Raw genomic sequence first — 22,447 nt, 5'->3', positions numbered from 1 at the left:
AAGGGCATTCCCAAGCTGCTCCGCAGTTTTCTTTAGACATGCTCTACCGATCGCTAAGAAAATGTTTGCATTTCTAATCAAAGTGTCAGCAATTGTATTTGCAAGTCAATGGGTTTTATTCAATACTTTTAATAATATAATAACAGTGTAATTATGTAAGTACTGTGGCATTACGTTCGCTATAAATGCTGTAGAGCGATGCTCGTATGAACGCATCGCTTTTCTCCACAAATCCATCCAAATGAGTCCACAAGAACCAAAATGTGAGCGAGAAGAGTAAAATCTTGCTGACCCAGTCGAGTATATAAAGGCGACGTAGAACTATTTTGGCATAGGGCAACGTGGCGTCACTCTCGCCCAGAATGTAGGTGCGCATGCCCCGTATATAGTTGCTGATGTAAGTCTCCCAGTTGACCTGGCTAACCGACGTGTCGAAGAGCTCCTGGTCCGTGGCGTTTAGCGTGTGGCTCATCTCTTGAAATTTATCATTTCTAAAGTCCCAGTCTTTTGTTGTGTAGTACTGCAGCAGCTTCAGTCCGGTGGAGATTTTACGCTGAACGTTAACCAAGCTGAAACGAGAGAATGTTCACGTTAGTTGAATGCGCAGAGCGAGCAGAGCAGATGTCACTTACAAGGGCTTCTGGCCGAAGAGTAGCAGCCAAAAGTCTATGAAATAGGCAGGCAGATAGTGGAAGAAGATGACGCAAAATAGATGATGGTAATAGTTTCGCTTGATGGAACCGCCCGGATACCAGAGCGCAAAGCTGAGCGGAGTTTCGTAGAAAAACTTCCGACCGGTCTCAATGCTCTCGCCCCAGGACATCAGGGCCTTGCTGGAGATGCACAGATTGCAGAACTCCACTTGGTTCTGTTGGCTCTTGACCTTCGAGTCGGCAGTCGCCTTTCCGCGCTTGTAGCCGCAGAGTATCATGCCGTTGATGGCCTTGTCGACGGGAATTACCGTCGATGCGAAATCTGGATTGCAGTGCATAGAACGAATGACGCCGCGTGCGGCGCCAATCATCAGACCGGTTGGCCCATTCACGCCCTCAATCCATCCAGGCATGGGCTCGTGTATGGCCGCCGTTACTGCAAGAAAAGGGGGTGTTAGCCACAGCCAAGAAGTGGGCCCGAAACCAGTTTGCTGGACCTACATACCAATGGAAGGCCGTGTGATGATTACAGGTAGCTTTTTGTTATATCTGCAAATTAGATCTTCCGACAATGCCTTGCTGTAAGCATACGTGTTGGGCAATCCGTTGAGCAATCTGCAAATGGAAACGTGAGTCGGCTCAAAGCACGCTGAGCAATGAATCATATATATACTTTGGAGTTATTTCCGCTAGGCCCGCATCGTCCATTGTCTCGACCATGTGGATGATGTCGAACGGATTCTGTGGCGCCGGATAGGCACGCTCCTCCAGCACGCTCTCGTTGCACTGGCAATACGACGTGGAGACATGGACCAGTGCTTGCAGGTTGGCCATCTTTTCGGCCAGTTGCAGCACCTTCAGCACGCCCAGCACATTCATGTTGACCATCGGGCGCAGCGGCTGATCGAAGCGCACATTGGCCGCACAGTGGAACACAATCTCCACATTGGACGCAAGTGTGTTGATGTCATTGGCGTCCAGGCCAAGGTCCGGCTCCAGCACATCGCCCTTTACCACGCGCACTTTATTAACGATGTCGGGATTCTTCTCCAACAGCTTGCTGAAAATCTGCAAAAATATTAACAGTTAAACAGTTAAACAACGGTGGGTCATTAATTAAAAGACACAATTACTTCAAATGCGCTAAGCTACTGTGTGTATGTATGCAGTTGTTGTTGTTGTTGTTGTTGTTGTTGTTGTTGTGTGTAACTGAAGTTGGCTAAGAGCTGGTGGGTTACGTGGAGCAGCTGCTTAGATTCGCCTAATGGACCATGTCTGTGTGCGCGCAGTGACAGAAATGAATAGTCATTGTAATTTTGGATTTTTTCGACACCGATATTGGCTACCTTGACTTATAAATGTCTAGGTGTGTTTATGTGTAAGTGTGTGCTAGTCTTGGCTTACAATTTAATGTCTTGCACTCGCTTGCCTATTTGACTTTTGCTATAATTCTGGTAATTTGAAATTTAAGTATTACCATTTCTTCAAATGAAGGGCAACTTGTGATTGCCCAACTATCGCAATAGAACGAAAAATGTATGAACTGACCTTGACTTTATGTCTTAAGTGCTCAAACTTGGTTAAACTATTTGTTTAGGCCATGTCAGTTGGACATATTTTCAACCAAGTCTCGCATTCTTTTGGCGGTCAGTCAGTCGTCATGGTTCTTGGGAATAACCCAACGTTAAATACCTCGATTACAGCTAATTAAATGTGCTAATTATAATTACGTGTTAGAGCATCTATTGTATTATAGCGGAAAACGATTACATAAGAATTAAAATTACTCATTCGTGATATATCAGACACACATGGAAGTAATGCGAAGCCAGTAAACCACAAAAGGTTAGAGAACTTTTATTGATTTTAGATTAACAAAAATGAATATCTAATTTAATAGAATAATTAATATTAAATAATACATCAAATAATTTATAATTACATATACTTAAATACGTAAAATGTAAATGTAGAAATTAAATAATAATAATATCTACACTAAATAAATACAAAGCTATTCATAGACAGAGTCATCAGCTGGAGAGACAAACAGACGAATGGACAAACAGACAGACCGATATGCCAATATATACTTAGCTACCTTCATCAATTCCCTATTTACTTATTGTTGAAAGTAAACAAATAAATATTAAATACACTTTTGTAATACATGATGAGGTGATATTTAATATGAATATAAATTATGCACAAAAGCCCGACTAAAAAAACCTTAAATAATTCAAGTAAGTACAATTTAATTACAGTTTTTAGATATTAATTTATATAATTTTACCTAATAATTTGATAATAAAAAGTAAAATTTCCAATTTCATTTAATACTTAAACTGAAAATTACATTACTTTGATAATAAAATGTTTGTAATAATTTGTTTTCAAAATGCGTGTTGACTGCATAAGGTGTGCCTATTATATATGCCATGACTGTATAAAGCCAACGAACTGAACTTGTAAATGCAGCGAATTCAGCAGCATGTTTATAATATTAAATAAATACAATTCCCCAAATGATTATGTTATCGCATATGCCATATGTCATGTATTTAAATAAATATCTTAGCAGAAAAGACCTATTTTCTTAGCCTAAACTCTTAAATTATTGTTCACAAAAATCTGTAGTTATAGCAAAGAGTGAAATAACTTAAAATTAAAACTAAATAATATTAAAATAAATACAATAACTTTTATGATTTCATTTCTTGTATTAATAATAAACTAATAATCGAAAAACAAATCGTATGCGGCTATGCTAGTTCACTTAAATGCATGCCTAATTCTTATGCCATGACAGTATAAACAAAATACGAAATTTATCTATGAACACATTTAAATATTTTTTCGCTCTTCTACTATAATAACAAAAAATACTTATAATACTTATAAGGGAGAAAAACTGGATTTTGTAAAATAAATTTTAAATACTATTTTTAAGGTAAGCCACTACATTTTTGTATTTAAGATTTTAAAACTATAACAAATAAAATAACATTATAAAAATAAATTTTTGTATTACGACATTCGTATATGTTACATGTCTAATACTTATGCGGTGAATATATGATTCAGTCTCGTTTGCAACTAGAGTCAAGTCAAGCATTTAATAAAAAATATAAATAAATAAATTGATGCTTACATGATTAATTTAGCCATTCAACTGCACTTGAATTATATTAACTTATGGAGGAAAATAAAAAATGAAATTAATTTCTAAAAGCGGCATTCTACTCCCTCTCACATTCTACTCGCATGCAATTGTATGTGTGGCTATTATTCAAGCCACGACTGTATTAACTTTCAAATGTGTTTAACTTAAAACCGCAGTCGTGAGAATACCAGAGGGCAACGGCATATAAATGGAAATCATTGCATTATGTGGATGTGGCTGGTGGATTGGCAGGCCGCTCTTGGCTGCCATTGAACAATGACTGAATGAATGATTGCATTGACTGGAATTGGACTTACGACACATTTGAAGTATTGTTCCTTGCGCACAGTCGGTTCCACGCCCTTCTTGGTGCGTATCAGTAGATAGATGGCACTCAGATCTGAGCAGCTACGCAACAGCTTCTCGACCAGAACTTTGCCCATGAAACCAGTTGCACCTGTTATCAATATCGTTTTGCCGGCATAATAATTTGCGATTTCAGAGACGCCAGAATCGGCGGCATTATTCATTAACTCCATGCTGCTGCCGAGCTCTGTGTGCTGCAAGAGACAAATATTCAGTTAGATTCTAGCTCTAGATGGGCTGTCAGTTCTTGTTTTTGTTGCTATGGCTGCTGCTGCTACTGCAAATTAAGATCTGAAATGAGGCTCACTTGTTTGAGTGTTTGTTTGTTTAGCCCAGTTACTCGGTAAATATTCTATTTCAATGTCAGCTTTTACGAAATATCCAAGCCACTGCAGCACCAGCAGCAAAACAACAACAAAAACAAGTCATGCAACTGGGCGTAATTGGCGTGAAGGGATTTTGGAATCTGTTTACTCTTTTGTTTCCCAGTAACAGCCGCAACCACAGCAAAAGCCACCAAATTGTTGTACGCTTATGAGGCTGAATAAGCGGCGTTAGGTTTAAAGACCTGTGTTAACACAGCGCCTCATTTGTTTGCTTTTCATTTATTATATTAAATTATGATTTTTTTATTATGATTATTTTTTATTTTTTTCACCATATTTTGTGAGTCAGTGAATTAAGGTATTTGGGTTTACTTTGAAAGAAAGTAAGTTATATACAATTAAACTAGGCTCATCAAGTTCTCATAATTTAATGCGACTATAAATCCAACTAGTCTACGGTAATTTAATGGCTATTATAATTGTATTCCTCTTTCTCTCCTTACTCCATTTTATGGCCACACTTAAAAGTAAAAGATTAAGTATCTTTGTAACTCATACGTCATGTTGGCCAGGGCCCCCGCTCGATTTGAGTACATGGAATTTGAGCTGCTTGTTTAAGCGTTATTACAATAGCCGCTTACACACTGGCCAACAACTCGTTAATTGGTTGATGCAATAGCAAATGCTGCTGCAAGCTCGTGCAGTTGCTTCCTAGCCAAACAAAAGACTTCGAACACAAACTTGATTGCCTGCAGCCTGATTGGGCGATATGCATCGACTATTGCAATATTTGCCGTTAATATTAGTGGCTGCTTGTCTGGTATTTTGCAGATTTTTCAGCAAATGAGCACACACACACACGTGCACACACTAGCACACACACGCACAACAAGCTTCTCACGCCACTGGCTTTGGCTAGATCAACAATACAAATGGATTTTCACGTAATATTCACAAATTTAAACAGACGACAGTCGGACACGCAAATTAAGACACTTGTACAGTTTTTTTTTTTTGTTTATTTTTTTTCAAATTTTTTTTTAGTTATTTTTTTCACTGTGAATATTTTTTATTTGTCTTGCAATTGTTTTTGGGTTTGTTTTTTTGTCGCATAAGTTTTGTAAATTGTTTAGCTAAACATAAGTGGGCTGGTTCACAATGGCATAGTTCACAGTAGCTGCACACGCGGGCTTGCCTTAAGGACTGAAATCATTGAGCACTTAACGCTTAATTAGCGCACGCCTAACAAATATAGAAGCTCTTGACATGATGTTTTCTTTAACAATTTACAAACTGCTGTAGAATCCGCAACTAAAACCGAAACCGAAACCGAAACTGCAACTGAAACTCACTTTTAAAAAAATCTTGTCGTGTTTTACTTTATTTGTCCGTTGGCTGCTTCAGAAAATTATTTGAATTGAATCAGTTGAATACTCAGCAGCGACTGAATTCAAAGCGGGCAATTGGCTTGAAGTTATACTCGTCGTAAAGGAAATTCAACGACGCGGCGTCACCTCACTCACACACACGCACACACGACGGGCAGACATGATTTGCGGCTCGCGCATACGTGTTCAACAGCAGGTGTGTGTGTTTGTGTGAGAGTGTGTTTGTGTGTATGTGTGTTTGTTTACCTATATGTATTCTCTATTAAAATGCACTGGTATTGCTTGCAGTGGACGACAACGTTCCGGGTAGTCCCAAATGCATTTTAAAGCCTGGCTCACTCACTCACGCATCGAGAAGCTCTCTACCATTAATTGCAGTGCATTTACTTTTGTTGCAATAAAATACAATCAAGAGCCAATTAAGAATGTCTACATGAGTGCAAGGGCAGCGGATTGTGTCAAGCCAGTTGGCAAAATTAAGACAAAACAAAAACCAAAACCAAAACCGAAAGAAAATGAAAAAAAATCCCAGAAAAAGGACAGGCCTCAGCTGCAGTCAAGGCCAGCGAGTCAAGTCGCTTCGAGTCGAACCGCATCGAGTGGAGCTTGATGCGACCCTAAAAGTGCACGTCATTCAATTCACGGCAGATCTGCATGGCTATATACATATGTATGTACATGTATGCTTATGTGTGAGCGCAACTGCATTTGGGATAAATATTCATTTTGGAACCAGCTCCATGGCAAAATATAAAAACTGCAATGAATACGAAGAAAAAAGTTGTGCGACTGGTTGGTGGACTAGCCTGTCTGTTAAATGTAGCCCCACACCCCACACCCCGCTTCCCGCTCATCCTGCACACACCTGAACGAATTCAGGATGGCCTCTTGACTTTCGCAATAGCTCGACCAGAAAAAGAAACCAGAAATTGAAAATAACGACCTTGAGATGCTTATATAAACTTGGTATCCGTTACGTTTTCGTTTTCACTTGTTATTGGCCGTTGGAATTATAATAACAGAGAATTCCTTAGATCATGACGTGACATAATTTGCTCGGAGAGCAGGTGTCGAAGAGAGATAGAGGGTGAGCGGCATCTAACAGTCGTACTAAATGGTTCTGTAAACTTGTGAAATTGGCTGCCATAGTCACCAGACTGCGAATTGGCGACCTCAAAATCGTTTTTTTTTCTCAATTCTATATATAGCTTGTAGAAATTAAAAACGGGTATAATGTTAGTGAATAATTATTTAATCTACTGAAAGGGGAAGAGTTCATTAATTACATATATATAAATATATATACTATATTTAATACTTAAGTTAATGGTTATATTATGATTGATCAGCCGAGCTTCTTCTATTTTCAAAATCTGAAAATTAGATTTGATTTTTCATATATAGAAACTTTTGTTACATACATGGGTCATTGGCACCACAGCTACGCTATAAAAGTGAAGACTTAAAGGCTTAGGGTATATGCTAGTCAATCAATTACATCTGGAGTAACCATACTCGTTTTAATTTTGTAATCAAATGATGCGGAAAACTTGTTGTTTGTTTGAATTGGCTAAATATGTAACTAAATAATAGAGTATAGTAATGAATTTTGAGCAGTGTACTGTTTTGTTCTGTTTTACTTCCAAAATAAAAATTGGTCATAAAATCTATACTAATCTGAATCAATTTTTATAGCCATTAGTTCGATTAATATTCGAGAAATAAATTGTGAAATCCATAGGATCTAGATTAAGTAGAGATCAAACCACCTGCCAATTTGTAATTAATAGTCGATTTAATCGAGAAATCTGGTAGATTAAACGATTGACCTCAGGTTATTCAGAAGGCTTTTAAAATTCGTACTAGTTTTTCGATATTTTATCTGCTAATTAAGAAAATCCAAAGCATATGCAATTGGTAATTTCTTAAATGAATTTTTTAATGCAATATAGTTTATAAAAATCGCAGTATGATAAATAGAGGCGTGCGCATTCTGTAGTTAACACTCAAGAGTGTTAAGCTAATATGTGCCTATAAATGCATTACTGCTTTCCTGGTATTTACTGACATTTACCCACTTACGCAGACATTAACAACGTTTTAATTAGGTGCGGGCTCGAGGCTCGAGGCAACGCCTCAACTCAACTGTTTTTCATTCACAGCAATTCAAAATTACATCTACTTTTGTTTAGTTAATATGGACCACTTGGGAAAACGAGTTTACAATTCAATTACTATTTATCACAATACAATCTAGATCTAGTTGCTGCTGTTCGAAAAGGAATAGTAATGCAGGAAATCTTACTTGAGAAATTTCAAAAACAATGTTTTTTTTTAATTAATATTATCTTTGGTTAATTTTATATATGTATATACATATGTGCATGTGAATATGTTTTAAAAATAAATACAAATTGCATATTAAAATTATAAAATATTTATTTATATATTTGTAAATGATTACTTAAATTATTTACAATTATCTGAGTAAATTGGTTATTTCTTTTGTAAATACAAAAATGTGTTGGTTTACATATACATTTAAAATATATACTAACTTTAACTTCTTAATACAATATATACATATCTATGCATGTAACTATATATACCATTTTAATCTGTTTTATATTGTATTTATGACATGAAAAAAATAGATGTATATATATCCATATTATAATAAATTTATTAATAGGAATAAAATTCAAGTCTAATCCATTTAATTCACAATTTAAGCTTAAACAAAACTCATCAAATTAAACTGTCATTAATTTATTGAATCGCGTAGGAGGACATTACATAACATATTTTGCTTAAGTAGAGGTTTATTTTGAAAGAACTTGAAATCGTCTATAAGTAGTTTTTTTATTTACAAAGAAATCATTTATGCATTTGTTCAAATACAAAATCTATTCGAGGCTGATTCGGTCTGTTTCACTTGTTATTTATTGATTTAAACTAGTAAATAAACAATTTTTAATATAAATTATTATTATCATTATTATGCTGATAATTAATATAATAAAATAGTATAATTGCAATTGCAATTGGAAATCGGCCATTCGTAAGCTTATACAAATTCATTGAGTGCTTATTACACACCCGCGTCGAATGATATAAACAACGGCTTTACTCTCAGCGTGAAACCAGTTAAATCGAAAACAACAATTCAGCAATATCGACTGCAGCTGTGACTAAGTATTACAACAGCGAGTCGTCTGTGAACGCTGATGAATACGGAAAACTAAGCACTATATTTATTTTAAAAATTATTATCTATTTAACAAAGATGCAGCAATTCGATGACTACATAATTATGTTGTGCTTAAATGTTAAACATGAAATGTGAAGACAAAAACACTCTGAATCGAAGGCCAGGCTAGTTTCTATACCTGGGCGGGTAGTTCATACCTCATATGATATACTAGTTAGATTCATACATATATTATACATTGCTTCGATGTCGTATAGTGTGCGACAACTGGATGAAGCCGAGAGCAGAGAATGCTATTGATTATATAATATTTCGAAATGGAAGTAGAATTCTTTTAATACATTTTTGCTCGTGTGTGCGCTTGGAATGTTTGATCTACGAGGCTAACGTCCCATGATCTGTTAAGATTATGAATAGCAATTTACTTTCAAATAAGCCAGAGCAATGAGTCGTTAGATCTTTTAATATTATACTTAAATATAATAAAAATTAATGCAACTAATAATAAAAAAATAATAATAATGCAGCAATGCAAAAATTATGGAATTTCTAAACCACTTTTTCAAATTTAAGAAATTCAAGCAATAAATTAGCTAAGTGCCAACCGATCTGTCTAGAATCTAGATGCAGAGTTTGCATTCAAATTGGCTGGAGGAGTTTAGAAATTGGATACCGATTGTTTAGGTGAATTGATTTCAAATGCGGAGCACACAAGAAAAACAAGTTTTAGTTCCGTTGACGTCTGATCTATGTCTCTGTCTATAACTATGCTTTGTCTATACACGTCCACGAAGTTTAACGAGCATATTGGTTATATGCAATCTGAATTGAGCTCCTCAAATAATTTTTATTAGAATAGGAAGAGAGAGGAGGAGCAGAAGGAAGTGATGAAAGAGTCGGAAGAAGAGAGCCTTTTAGGACTATTTAATAAAGAAGAATGGAAAGAATGCTTTAAGTATAGCCTGCTAAGCAATTTATCTGTTTAAGGTTGACCTAAACTTATATATGTATAGTTGATTATAAGGGCGTGGCGAATATTTTAGAGTTTTACAGCTCGACATTTAGTGAATGAATTACTGTTGACCTCCTCGTTGAACCTACTAATTAGGCGTAGAAAGTCAAAAAAAATAAAACTTTACACCTTTAAAGGTTGAAGTCCTAAGTGAAGGGCACCTCTCGGAACAAAGTTGTCAAACTAAAATCTACAATTTGTCAAAAGAGAAAGATGATTAAGAATTAATTTAACTTCTCTTTGATCTTGAGCAAGTGATTTGCAGCCGGTTGCATCCGTTTGTTATATTCATATTTATATATGTATTTTTTATTAACAGGCCTCCTATTGATAATGTATAGAAAATGATATAAAAAAACGTGTGCGAATTCATTTAAAAGCTATTCGTGAATTTAGGAAGACGAGTGCATTAGCTGTGTGATACGGCTTGTCTATCGGGATAGACCGCTGAAAATGTTAGGCTTCCTTTAGAAGATATGTCGCTAAACTCACAAATATTATTGAAACTTGAGTAAAAAGAGTTAACATTCCTAACATATGATTAGGATATGTGGAATATTATCAAATTAAATTTATATAAGCAAATAAAATATAATAAATATTAATGTTCTTGTGTTTGACTTGATTAAAATTTAGAAAATTATTTTTTTTATTTATTATATGGTATTTGTTAGCATTTCTTTTACTTTGGATAAATGACTAACGCGCTAAATTTGAATTGTCAAAGTATAAAGTTCGTGTCACGAAAAAAAAACACGGCACGTGCTCAACTCTAATTGAGTCTGCCAGCTTATGTTCGAGCCGGATAAAAGCCAAGCTATGACTGGAAACCACTTTTGAACCAGTTATTCGATGTGATAGTTCCTTATGAATATAATCACCATTTCACGCAGTTCTTAAAATACACAGATTTAAATGGAACATATCTTTCGGGTTATAAATATAGAGAAAAACTTTACCATTTATGTGACAGTTTTGTTAAATTTTTTTAATTAAACAAAAATTAAATTAGACCATTCCGTGTTGAGTTACTATTTAGGAAATTAAATAAGGATTTGAACAAAGTCTGGAGAAAAGCGAGGTCCAATTATTGAGTACAAATTGGTAATCAAAGTTGTGATCCATTAGTAGCTGCGACCAAACAATGTGTAGAACTTGGGCTTGTTCGTACAGCTGGGATTGATGCACTTGTCAGTGTCGGTAATATTTGATGGCTGCTCGAAAGGTATGCACAGAGATTTGGCACCCATGGACGGTGCACCAGGCTCGGCCTCGTTCTCTTCCCCGCGCGCGCTGTCCGCTTTAATCTTATCCTCGCAGGATGTGTCGCCGCAGAAGGGAGCTAGCAGCAAGTTCTTCTTCTCCAGTTGGCCGCAGAAGTCGGTCCAAGACTTGACGAGCTTTGTGTGCGACACCAGATCCAACTGCGCCTTGTTGAGCATGCTTCCGTGAATGGTTTCCAGAAGGGCAGGAATCTTCTTTTCCACGTCGGCCATGGCAATGGTTAATTTCTCACCGGTATCACGTCGCACGGCCACAATTTGCTTCGCCTGCATGTCCTTGGGACCCAGCTCGATGCGAATCGGCACACCTTTCAGCTCCCAGTGGTTGAACTTCCAGCCAGGCGAATAATTGTCGCGATAGTCGCCCTCACAGCGCACGCCAGAGCCGCTTAAACGGCGTTCCAGCTCTTTGCAGGCGCCCAACAACTCGGCTCGCTCCTCATCTTTAGTGTTAACCGTAATACCACACGGAACGACAATAGCCTGCACACATGCCACATGCGGAGGCAGCACCAGACCCTGATTGTCCGCATGCACCATAATCATGACGCCAATGGTGCGCGTGGTGATGCCCCACGAGTTCTGATGCACATATGTTTTCTGCTGCGTTTCCGGATCCTCGTAGACAATCTCAAACATTTTGGAGAAGTTTTGACCCAAGTGATGACTGGTCGCACCCTGTATAGCACGGCCCGAAGCCGAAATGAAGGCCTCCACTGTTGTGGTGTAGTCGCCGCCAGCAAACTTCTCCTTTTCGGTCTTGCGTCCCTTCACCACGGGTATGGCCAGCAGATCTGTATAGATCTGCGCGTACAGATCCAAGATTTCTAGCACTTCCTTATCGGCCTCCTCCTTGGTGGCAAACGCCGTGTGACCCTCCTGCCAGAGGAACTCACGAGTGCGCAGGAACGGCTGAGGATGCTTGAATTCCCAACGCTACAAATAAGTGGGAAAGGTGGTTAGGATTAGGGTATTCGACTGAATTTTAAACTACTAACCACAACATTATTCCACTGATTGAGGCGAATGGGCAAATCTCTATAGGATTGTATCCACTTAGCGTAGGCGGGATACATGACCGTTTCAGAGGTAGGACGCACTGCGATTGGTTCGGCCAAGTCCGAATCACCTGACTTGGTCACCCATGCCACTTCCGGTGCAAAGTCAGCAATATGATCCTTCTCACGCTCCAGCGCCGCTTTCGAGACAAAGATTGGGAAGTAGCACTCCTTGACACCCCTGCTCGTGATTTCCGCATCGAACCAGTTCTTGATCGCCTTCCAAATCGCAAAGGACCAGTGACGCAGTATATAGCAACCGGAAACATCATAGTACTCTATCAATTCACCCTTGGTTATCACCTGCGAGTACCAGTCAGGCAGGTTATCCTCCTTCGTGGCTTCCAGGCCCAATCGGGTTTGTTTCTTTACACCACTTGAAGAGTCCGGTTTAGGTGCAGCTGGCGCAGGTTTTTTGGCCGGCTTCGCCGCCTTTTGCTGCGGTTCTTTGGCTGCCTTCTTAGCAGAGCTGCCGCCACCAACGCGGCCAGCCACGGGAAAATCGGTGCCGGTTACCTCCTTGTATTTGGCTTTCAATTCCAGCAGCTTACGGACCTCTTCGTCAATAATCTCTTTGGCAGCATTGCTGCTCTTGGCGGCACGCACCTTTTCGCCCTGAGCATTGATGTCCAACGTCAGCTGATCACTGGCAGACGCAGCCACCTCAGTTTTAATCTCCACCTTAACCTCGACCTTGGCGTCAGGTGTCCAATCTTTGCCAGTTAAAGTTTTGTACTCTGCCTTCAGAGCGAGCAGCTTCTGCACCTCCGGATCGATGGCTGCCTTGGCTGCTTTAGCTGACTTTAGTTGACGTATTTTATCACCCTGCTCTTTGATTTTAGACAAGACACTGCCAACCTCACCACCACTGCCTGCCTCCTCAGCAGTCAGATCCACGGTAGCGACTGGGGCAGTTATTGGCGCTACGGTGCCTGGCTTCCATTCCTGACCCGTAAGACTCTTGTAGTCGGTCTTTAGAGCCAACAGCAGCTTAACTTCAGCATCGACCAGCGATTTTTCCGACTTGGCAGACTTTAGTTGTCTAATCTTATCGCCCTGCTGCGTGATCTTGTTCAGCAAGTTGGCTACGGCAGTGGCAGCTGCCGGTTCCGGCGACTTCTCCTGCTTAACTTTGATGGCGGCCGGCGCTGTCGTGCCTGGCTTCCAATCGCTGCCGCTGAGCTGCTTGTAGTCCGCCTTCAAGCTGAGCAGCGTCTTTACGGCTGCATCGATGGTGGCCTTATCAGCCTTGGCTGCCTTCAGTTCGCGCACTTTATCGCCTTGAGCTGAGATTTGAGCCAGCACTGCAGAAATGTCTGAGGACGCGGAAGCTGAAGCTGCAGGTGCAGCTGGCGCTGGCGCTGCTGCAGCTGCAACTACGGTTCCTGGTTTCCAATCCTGCCCAGTCAGAGTTTTATATTGAGCTTTTAGCTCCAGCAATTGCTTGACAGCCGCATCAATCTCTGGCTTAGCTGCCTTCTTGCTCTTCAGCTCGCGCACTAAATCTCCCTGCTTCACAATGCTCGCATTGACACTGGCTGCATCGCCAGCAGCAGCTGGAGCAACACTTGTTGGTGCCATAGCTGCTGGTGCCTGGCCAGGCTTCCAATCCTTTCCGCTGGCTGCCTTGTAGTCGGCTTTCAGGCTGAGCAGCTGCTTAACTGCAACGTCGATTTGGTCTTTCGCTGCCTTTTTAGCCTTTAGCTCACGCACCAGATCGCCCTGCTGAACAATTTGTTTATCCAAATCAGCGGCTTTATCGGATGCAACGTTGGCAGTTTTATTGCTGGTCGCCTGCAAACGAAACAATCAGTTAAATAATTTGCATATAGTGCAGACGAAAGTGCTGTTCGTTTCAATTTTGAATACGTGTCAGCCATGTAACGTTTCAATTTGCAACAACAAACCTAATTTTGTCTTCTTCTTCCTCCACGCTCAACGAAAGGTAGAAGCAAACACAAACCGATCGCAAGCACTGACTGCATGGAACTGGTTTTGCCCTTGCCGCTTCACGTTAGAGATGAGCAACATAAACGAACTAGTGAACACATGAACAAAGTGAATCTTTTTCTAGCTTTTTTTTTGGTTTTGTGCAATGTGCAGAGGTGGGAGAGCTTATCACGCTCTCAAAAAGCAAGAGAGTTGTATACTAAATGAGATGGCTATCTTTCATTTTGGTTATACTACGATAAAAACTTGTAAGCCAAGTAATTATTATTGAACTCTCTAGATATACGTGGGTGTGTAACCTATAAAATATAGCTCAGAAGCCGCTCTTTCCTTTCACTCTTACTTGAAAAACGATTTCCTTTTTTATAAGACTTATGTGGGATCATACGATCAACAAATCTGGTGCAATAAGAATTATTTAGACTTTAGCCTATTTATAAATCTCACTTACATTCGTTTTCGCAACTGGCGCTGGGCCTGCATTGATCTTCAGGCCAGATGAGGGCATATCTTTAGTATGGCCATCGGGAATGGAGAAGAGAATGATGGGTGAGGTGACATTTGTGTACGGACTGGGAGGTGCATAGGCGTTGTCCACCTTGAAGAAGCCGCGACGTTGCAGTTGAATGATGTCGCCTTTTTTGCATTTCTTGAGCTCTGGATCGCCAAGCATCTGGACTTCTTCGCGCGTCTTGTGGCCAATGTATTGCTTAAAGTCCTCATCCTTGCCCAGAACCGCTTTGCTAATAATATTGTCAAAGTAAACACAAAACGTGGGTGGATACGCCGTGGCATCGTCCTCTACTGCCAACCAGGTGAGTTTTAGCGTCTTCTTGAAGTCTTTGTTGTCCAAATTGAGCGCGGCATCCACGGAGGTGATTGCGCCACTGGCATCTCTGTGGACTTTCTTGATGAGCAAATTGCCCCAGTTGATGAATGTGGCATTCTCGCCCTCTTTGAGAGCCTCAGCGTCCACATAGTCGATGTATATGCGCGGACCCAATGTGACGGTCTTCGTGCCGAGCTTCTCATCCTTGGGATGCACTGGCACTTGAACCTTTTCCAACTTGGCACCGGCCACATTCACAATGATGCGTTTATCATAGTCCAGCGCGGTGTAACGCGGTGCAATGGGATCGATAACCTTCTTGTTGAAGGCCCAGATCTTGTCCCAATTCATAAACACCACAGATTTGCTGCTACCTTGTGCAATGATGAACTCCCTGAGTCCTTCGACTGTCATTCCGCGTCTAATGATGCCGCGCACCGTGGGGAAACGTGGATCGTCCCAACCATCGACCAGGCCCGACTCCACGAACCAAGTAAGCTTACGCTTCGAGAGCACCGTATTCGTCATATTGAGCCGACTGTATTCCCAAATGTATGGCTTGCGCAGTTTAAGTGCATCAATAAACCAATAGAACTGATCGTCACGATCATGGTACTCCATGGTACGCAGCGTGTGCGTCACGTTCTCAATGGCATCCACAATGGGGCAGGCAAAGTCGTAAGTGGGATAGACCCTGAATTGATTAGAAATACAATATTGTTTATATTCAAGATCATCTATATAAAAGAGCTCACTCACTTGTATTTGGTGCCTGTGCGCGGATGTGGTTCATTCTTGCAACGATAGATTGTCGGATCACGCATGCAGCCATTGGGCGAGGACATGTCAATCTTGGCCCGCACGCAGCACTTTTGGCCAGCCTCGGTGCCCTGCACCATTTCCTGCCACATGGCTAGATTCTTCTCAACAGCTAAGGCAGAGGATTTTTTGATTACAAGGCATTAAAAATAAGACCAATTAAATATCCTTACAGTTCGAACGGTTTGCCGATTCGATGCGCTGCTCACGCTCCAGCTTCATTTGCTCGGGCGGCGTATCATCTACATAGGCCGTGCCCTCTTTCAGCATTTGAACACAGTAGTCAAGCATGAGATCAAAATAGTTGGAAGTGTGCGTGAACACATCCGGCTTGATCTGCAACAGTTCCAGATCTCCAAGTATGACGTTTTCGAACTCTACAGTCTCTTTGGCAGGATTTGTGTCGTCGAAGCGCATAATTAGCTTTCCCTGGAAGGCCAGTGCGTAGTATTGGTTAAGCAGCGCCGCCTTGGCGTGTCCAATGTGCAAATACCCAGAGGCCTCTGGAGGGAATCGTACCACAACCTTGCCCATCTCAGCGCCAGGCAGCTCGACGAATTTGCCTTCCTGCTTGCGCTCGCCGCTCTTTGCTGCGGGTTCGCTTGTGCTACGCTTGACACGTGCCTCCTCCGGCAAAGATTTCAGAACCTTTTGGATCAGTGGCTGTGCGTTGATCAGATCATACCAGCGCTGCACGTGCTGTGGAATGCCCTTCGCCGAGAGGAATTCATAACGCGAATGCATCTCGTTGAATAGCGCGAAGTCAGCTATAGTCAACTTATTGGCTACCAGGTAAGTGACTGGCGCAATGGACTTGTCCAGGAAGGACATGGCCCAAGAGATGTCATCCTCGCATGTCAGCGAGAACGAAAGCCAGTGATCGATTTGTGTGCGTTCAATGGCCGTTTCGCCATAGAGCTTATAGTCCGGTGCTGCACGTGCCAGCGCCCGCAAGACGTCATTGTTCGAGTGACAAACCAGGACACGGTTGTCCGGGAACTGTAGCGAAGTCTCCTTACTCCAAACAATTTCCACAGGCACTGATGGGTTGATCAAATGCGCCGTTGCCAAGCCACCTTAGGTTGTATGAAAGAGACAGCTATTATTAAATGCATATAAAACTGATGCAATAGGTGCATATATTTGGTTCACAAATAGATCCATATGTGTAAATGCAGGCCGTAGCACATTTAACCATAACCTCACAATACTGCAAACAGTTTTAATTAATTGCTAATTGACACAACTTACTGATGGGCGGATTATTAACGTTTGCTTTTAATTTAATAGACATACTGCCTATATATAAATTCGTTTGCAAACTGTTCGTAAATTATGAAATTGGTCGACTTATATACAAGTGCACGGCAAGCTGCCACCACCTCGGATTTATTTTGATGAATGAGGAACTAAATGATCGAACTTGATTTCAACGTACAATAAAATGAGCCAGTGTATAGTTCCAGTGATATTCCCTATATATATTCTGATGACAACTATACCAATAGTTTAATAAGAAAAGCAAGATATACAGTTTTGTATTTTGGTAGGAACAATTTAACAAGTAATTGCAATTCATCAGATACTTTGATTTTAGAATTGTGATCCAACAAATATTGCTAAATATTTTCATTAATCGATTATGAACTATTTATCATCGATAAGAAATCATTTTGCCATTCACACTACATTGGGATACAGCTGATTGTGTTCTGTCGCAGTGAACGCTGAGAGCTGTTGAAGAAGCAATTTTCCTATATGTACTGAGTGAAAAATTTAAGTTTTCTTAATATTTGTGGTAATTAAGCCACACACATAATATAAAAACAACGCTGAAACAGTTAAAATGGTAAGTTAAGCGGAGTGGACTCAATTTTTCCTCTACTTTATGTGAAATGTTAGATTAAAGAAAAACCCCTGCTGCGCTGGCCAGCGCAACACACCTGAGTCACCTTCTCGTGTCACAAAGTGCATATGGCCGCCTGCAATGAAGTCGGGCTCCGTTGTTTCTTATGTTGCGTGTCGTTCCGTTTCAGATGCTTTTTATGCTGCTATTCAGTCGTCAAGGAAAACTTCGACTGCAAAAATGGTATATGGCTTATCCAGACAAGACCAAAAAGAAGATAACACGTGAACTGGTCACGACAATATTAGCCCGCAAGCCCAAGATGTGCTCCTTCCTGGAGTGGAAAGACTGCAAAATTGTCTACAAACGGTATTTGAATAAACATAAATATGTGTACATATACGCTAAACAGAATGAACAACTCTCATTGCAGTTATGCTAGCTTATATTTCTGCTGTGCCATTGAGCAGAACGACAACGAGTTGCTGACTTTGGAGATAATCCATCGCTATGTCGAATTGTTGGATAAGTATTTTGGCAGTGTAAGCTATTTATAGATATATAATCCATATCGATTAATTATATGCATAATATATGCATTATTTGCAGGTGTGTGAATTGGACATCATATTCAATTTTGAGAAAGCGTATTTCATATTGGACGAATTGTTGATTGGCGGCGAAATTCAGGAGACATCGAAGAAGAATGTCCTGAAGGCGATCGCCTCACAGGATCTGCTACAAGAGGTCAGTACACCAGAGATATATGAACTCTAATGCCTAGCATTGTGTGTGTATATAAGTGTATCTTTATAATTATGCCGGAGATATTTTGATTGTTCCATCAATTTTACTGGCCTAAACTAAAGTTTTTTTCATTATTTTTATCTCGTTAATGTTTTGTTATATCATTCAATTATATTAATGCCATTTCATGCATATCACTCGGTACATATACCTTTCAAATTCTACTACTTAATTATTATTTTGACTTTCTATACTTTTTCTCTAATTTGTGCGAACGAAACTAATCGAAACTCTATATAAATTTGATTGAATTTATTGATATTGAACACCAAATCCAAACAGCAAGAAGAGTTCTTTTACTCACTGCAATAGATATTTATTTATTCAATTTACAAATAATGCAATTTATATATTGAGTGAAACTGTTCTTAAGTTTAAGTTTAAATGATTTGTAAGCATATACACATATTTTTATTTGCCTTTACTTGTCATTGCATGTCTAATGCGCTTTCCAATTTTTTAATATTCCGACCAATTACAAACTTGCCAACAAGATAAACAAAGATTGAAAAAAAAAAAAAAACACAAAAAACATAATAGTCAAACGAAATGTACGAAAAGCCCACGCAACTAATTGTGAGAATGAATTGAATATCTTAATCGTTTTTATCACAATGTTGAGAGCTTGCCATAATTGTAAACATTCAATGTAGTTCCGTCCATTTAGAGTATATATATACATATATTGCCATTAAAATGTAGTACAATTTGTGGTAGTCAAATTTGTGTATTGTTTCCTAAAACTAAACATTATCGAGAAGGTATCAAGTTATTTGTTTTGCATGATCTTTGTAGTGTTGTAATTACATTACCCAATCGAACTTAATCAACAACAACAACTAACTAACTGTTATACACTTACAATACCTTAATAGCAACTTATTTAACCGCATATCTAAATGTGTAACCATAATACCCTCTCTCTTGTATTACTATTATTAACGCTTACCCTACCCGCCACTGCATATATCGATGTTACAGGACTTCAATGAGTATTTAAACTAATCACAGTTGACAAAAAAAAACATGAAAACCAAAAAAAAAAACATTGTGTAAAAAGAAAATACATATATATAAAAAAAAACTATAAAAAATTAAAACATTTTATAATTAATAGTTAGTGGGTCTGTTGATCCTTAGAGGAACACAATTTAGACAGGATTCCAGATTTGTTTTGTGAAGGATTAGCGCGAAAGTCTCTTGATTAACAAACTGAAGGCTGTAAATATTGCTAAGCTTTTTCTACCTGCCGTCGGCTGCACTTACACTTACATAGGATTTTGTTCGCTGCAATGCGTAGCTTGTCAACTGTCCCGCCCCGCTCGACACGCCTCGTGCGCTTACCACACACACACGCATACCAACATGCATGTACACATACAGACTGTGTACATGGGCAAACAAAAATTTACACACACACACATACTGCAACAACTAAGCTGTGCTGTCTACTTCACACACACAAACACACATACATACTGTGTACATGTCAAGTAATTGTTCCCACATACAACTGAGCTGTGCCGTTTTCTTCTTTTAACATTTTGCAATACATGAAGCAAAACAAAATTAAAATAACACAAATCCACACACACACACCCACACAAATACAGACACTACTCTTTTATCTATTGTATCTACTCTTCTTGTTCTTACTGTTCTTATTCTCTGTACTCCAGGACGAAGCTGTTGAGGGCACTTTAAGAGACATTGGACTACTCTAAAAGAAAGCCAAAAAATACTTAGTACATAGTTGATATAAAACACACGCAAACAAGCACGCACGCCTTTTATAGAACTCAAACACACACACACACACAAACACCTTATACACGCATACATACATAAGTACTTAGCTGCAGCAATTTGATGCACAACACACACACACACAACTTCACAGTGTATGTTAAAAAAAAAAAACACACACAAAATCTTGTTAGTGCGCATTAAAGTTAAACTCTACATTAATTTGATTTCGTAAGCATAAACAACAAAGTGCAATTAGTATTTTCACATAGCGAGGCTAAAACTTAAAAAACTATTCAAACATGTAGCGCATCCAGCAGTCGGTGCGGCGGTGCGTCTAATACAAGCATATGGCGCGGTGTCGTCCTCTCATCCTTAGTAGTGAATAAAGTTCATGCAACATTTACTTAACTTCTCATAAGCGTTTAACAGTTTAATAATTGACAAAAGTATCATTCCGAGATCTATAAGAAAGCAATATTGTTTTATTTTATTTCTTACACTCCTAAATGGGCAATAACAATTGAAGCTAGGGAAAATAAATGCAATACATAGAAAATTTAAGCTTTAAAAACAAAAATAATCATGCAGATACTGAAATGAAATATGAAATGTAAAACCTTAAGTAGTAAATAATAAATAATAAATATATATATATATATAAAATATATTTAAAACAAAATCAATAGTTTATATACAAAATATATTTAACTCTCTATCTATATATATACATATGTGTGTTGTAAATTTTAGCCAAATTCCTGTGTTTTGTATTTCAATAAAAAAACGAGATATTTTACAAAAAAAGAAAAAAACACCAAAATTGTATGTATGTATTTGTATGTAAAAAAAATGTACTTAATATGCTTAGAGATAAGGTTTGTACGGTGATCGTTGTTTTTAAGTCTTAAGTTCTTTTGGTTATTACTTCTTGTGATTGATGTTTTTGGTAATCTCTCGATTGATTGCTCGAGTCACTATGCTGTATTTAACCGTTGTTCTTCCACTCTCTCTCTCTCTTCCTACAACCATTCTCCACGCTATCCCGCTTTGTAAACAAAATAGAAGCAAAAATAGATAAAATACTTTCCATAAACTACAACCTGTTTCTAAATCGTCCCTTAGCTTATTTGTAATGTTGGTTTATATTTATACATTCTTTGCAAAGTGAAATATTTTTATATTCTTGTAGCATTTTTAGATAATTATAATTTAATTTTTTTTTTTTCAATTGGACATTCACAACAAGTGAAATACCTAGTATACATAATGAAGAACGCATTTCCATTTTACAGGACGAAACACCACAAAGTTTCTTCGACGATCATGGCCTTGGCTAATTAGCAACAAATGCGAATCCCTTAACCATTTAAGTCGCCTTAACGTATGCGTGTATTCAACATAACCGAAAAAGTATATATCTATTGTCTATTGTCTTATATTAATTTATCAATGGTTATACAATTTAGCAGCTACAAAATTTTATACACAAATCGCTGTTACACATATATATATTTATTCAAATGTACTCCCAACCTATTCCCTTTACAAATGCTCGGCAAATTTAATTTGTCTCACATTAAAAAAAAAATCCAGAATCATCAAAATAATAAATATACCTTCTCTCATTAAAAAAAAAAAAAGTTGTCAAATACCAACCTAAAGGCTTAATTCAAGTCTAGACTTCTTTAAAGCTATATGTGGAACTGCTTTATTTAATTACAAATAAAAAACCTGCGTGCTCAAATATATATATAAATATACCTTGATCTATATAAATATATATTAACATGTACATTTCATAGTTACGCACAACGTAAATTACCTTCATGCATCATCTTTAACTGCTGACAAACATTTGTTACACATTATTAATAAATAAATAAAAAATGCTATAACAAAATATTCATATGTAGAAAACGGTTTTTTTATTTTAATCTATGGTCACACTTGACAACATCGAGCAATCAATGTTAGTACAAGTGAAGTG

The 22,447-nt window shown here is 38.5% G+C and overlaps 3 protein-coding genes across 6 annotated transcripts; 1 reads left to right on the top strand and 2 right to left on the bottom strand.

Moving 5' to 3' along the window:
- Window positions 1-92: 92 nt before the first annotated feature.
- LOC108653911 (putative fatty acyl-CoA reductase CG5065) lies at window positions 93-5,959 on the bottom strand. Its single transcript, XM_018104847.3, has 6 exons — window positions 5,861-5,959; window positions 4,134-4,376; window positions 1,327-1,721; window positions 1,159-1,268; window positions 633-1,089; window positions 93-569 (listed from the first exon to the last, which is right to left on the bottom strand). The coding sequence occupies exons 2-6, from the start codon at window positions 4,353-4,355 to the stop codon at window positions 152-154; spliced, it is 1,602 nt and encodes a 533-aa protein (XP_017960336.1). The 5' UTR covers window positions 4,356-4,376; window positions 5,861-5,959; the 3' UTR covers window positions 93-151.
- Window positions 5,960-11,140: 5,181 nt separating this feature from the next.
- Window positions 11,141-17,475, bottom strand: GluProRS (Glutamyl-prolyl-tRNA synthetase). The gene is made up of 6 exons (XM_018104789.3): window positions 17,310-17,475; window positions 16,232-17,134; window positions 15,999-16,170; window positions 14,862-15,933; window positions 12,401-14,254; window positions 11,141-12,338 (listed from the first exon to the last, which is right to left on the bottom strand). Exons 1-6 carry the CDS (start codon window positions 17,350-17,352, stop codon window positions 11,244-11,246), a joined length of 5,139 nt encoding a protein of 1,712 aa, XP_017960278.1. The 5' UTR covers window positions 17,353-17,475; the 3' UTR covers window positions 11,141-11,243.
- Window positions 17,476-17,724: 249 nt separating this feature from the next.
- AP-1sigma (AP-1 complex subunit sigma-2) lies at window positions 17,725-22,100 on the top strand. Of its 4 annotated transcripts, none has more exons than XM_018104990.3 (5): window positions 17,725-17,907; window positions 18,095-18,273; window positions 18,338-18,446; window positions 18,514-18,651; window positions 21,753-22,100. In XM_018104990.3, the coding sequence occupies exons 1-5, from the start codon at window positions 17,905-17,907 to the stop codon at window positions 21,795-21,797; spliced, it is 474 nt and encodes a 157-aa protein (XP_017960479.1). In that variant the 5' UTR covers window positions 17,725-17,904; the 3' UTR covers window positions 21,798-22,100. The 4 variants fall into 4 exon arrangements, with proteins under 4 accessions (XP_017960479.1, XP_017960487.1, XP_017960511.1 ...); XM_018104998.3 differs by lacking the exon at window positions 21,753-22,100 and adding an exon at window positions 20,391-21,280; XM_018105022.3 differs by lacking the exon at window positions 21,753-22,100 and adding an exon at window positions 19,693-21,280.
- Window positions 22,101-22,447: the final 347 nt, after the last annotated feature.

The sequence above is a fragment of the Drosophila navojoa genome, chromosome 2, assembly GCF_054131105.1.
Source record: "Drosophila navojoa isolate 15081-1374.11 chromosome 2, UAZ_NAV_1.0, whole genome shotgun sequence".
Lineage (NCBI taxonomy): Eukaryota > Metazoa > Arthropoda > Insecta > Diptera > Drosophilidae > Drosophila > Drosophila navojoa.
This window is presented reverse-complemented; position numbering and strand designations above follow the sequence as displayed.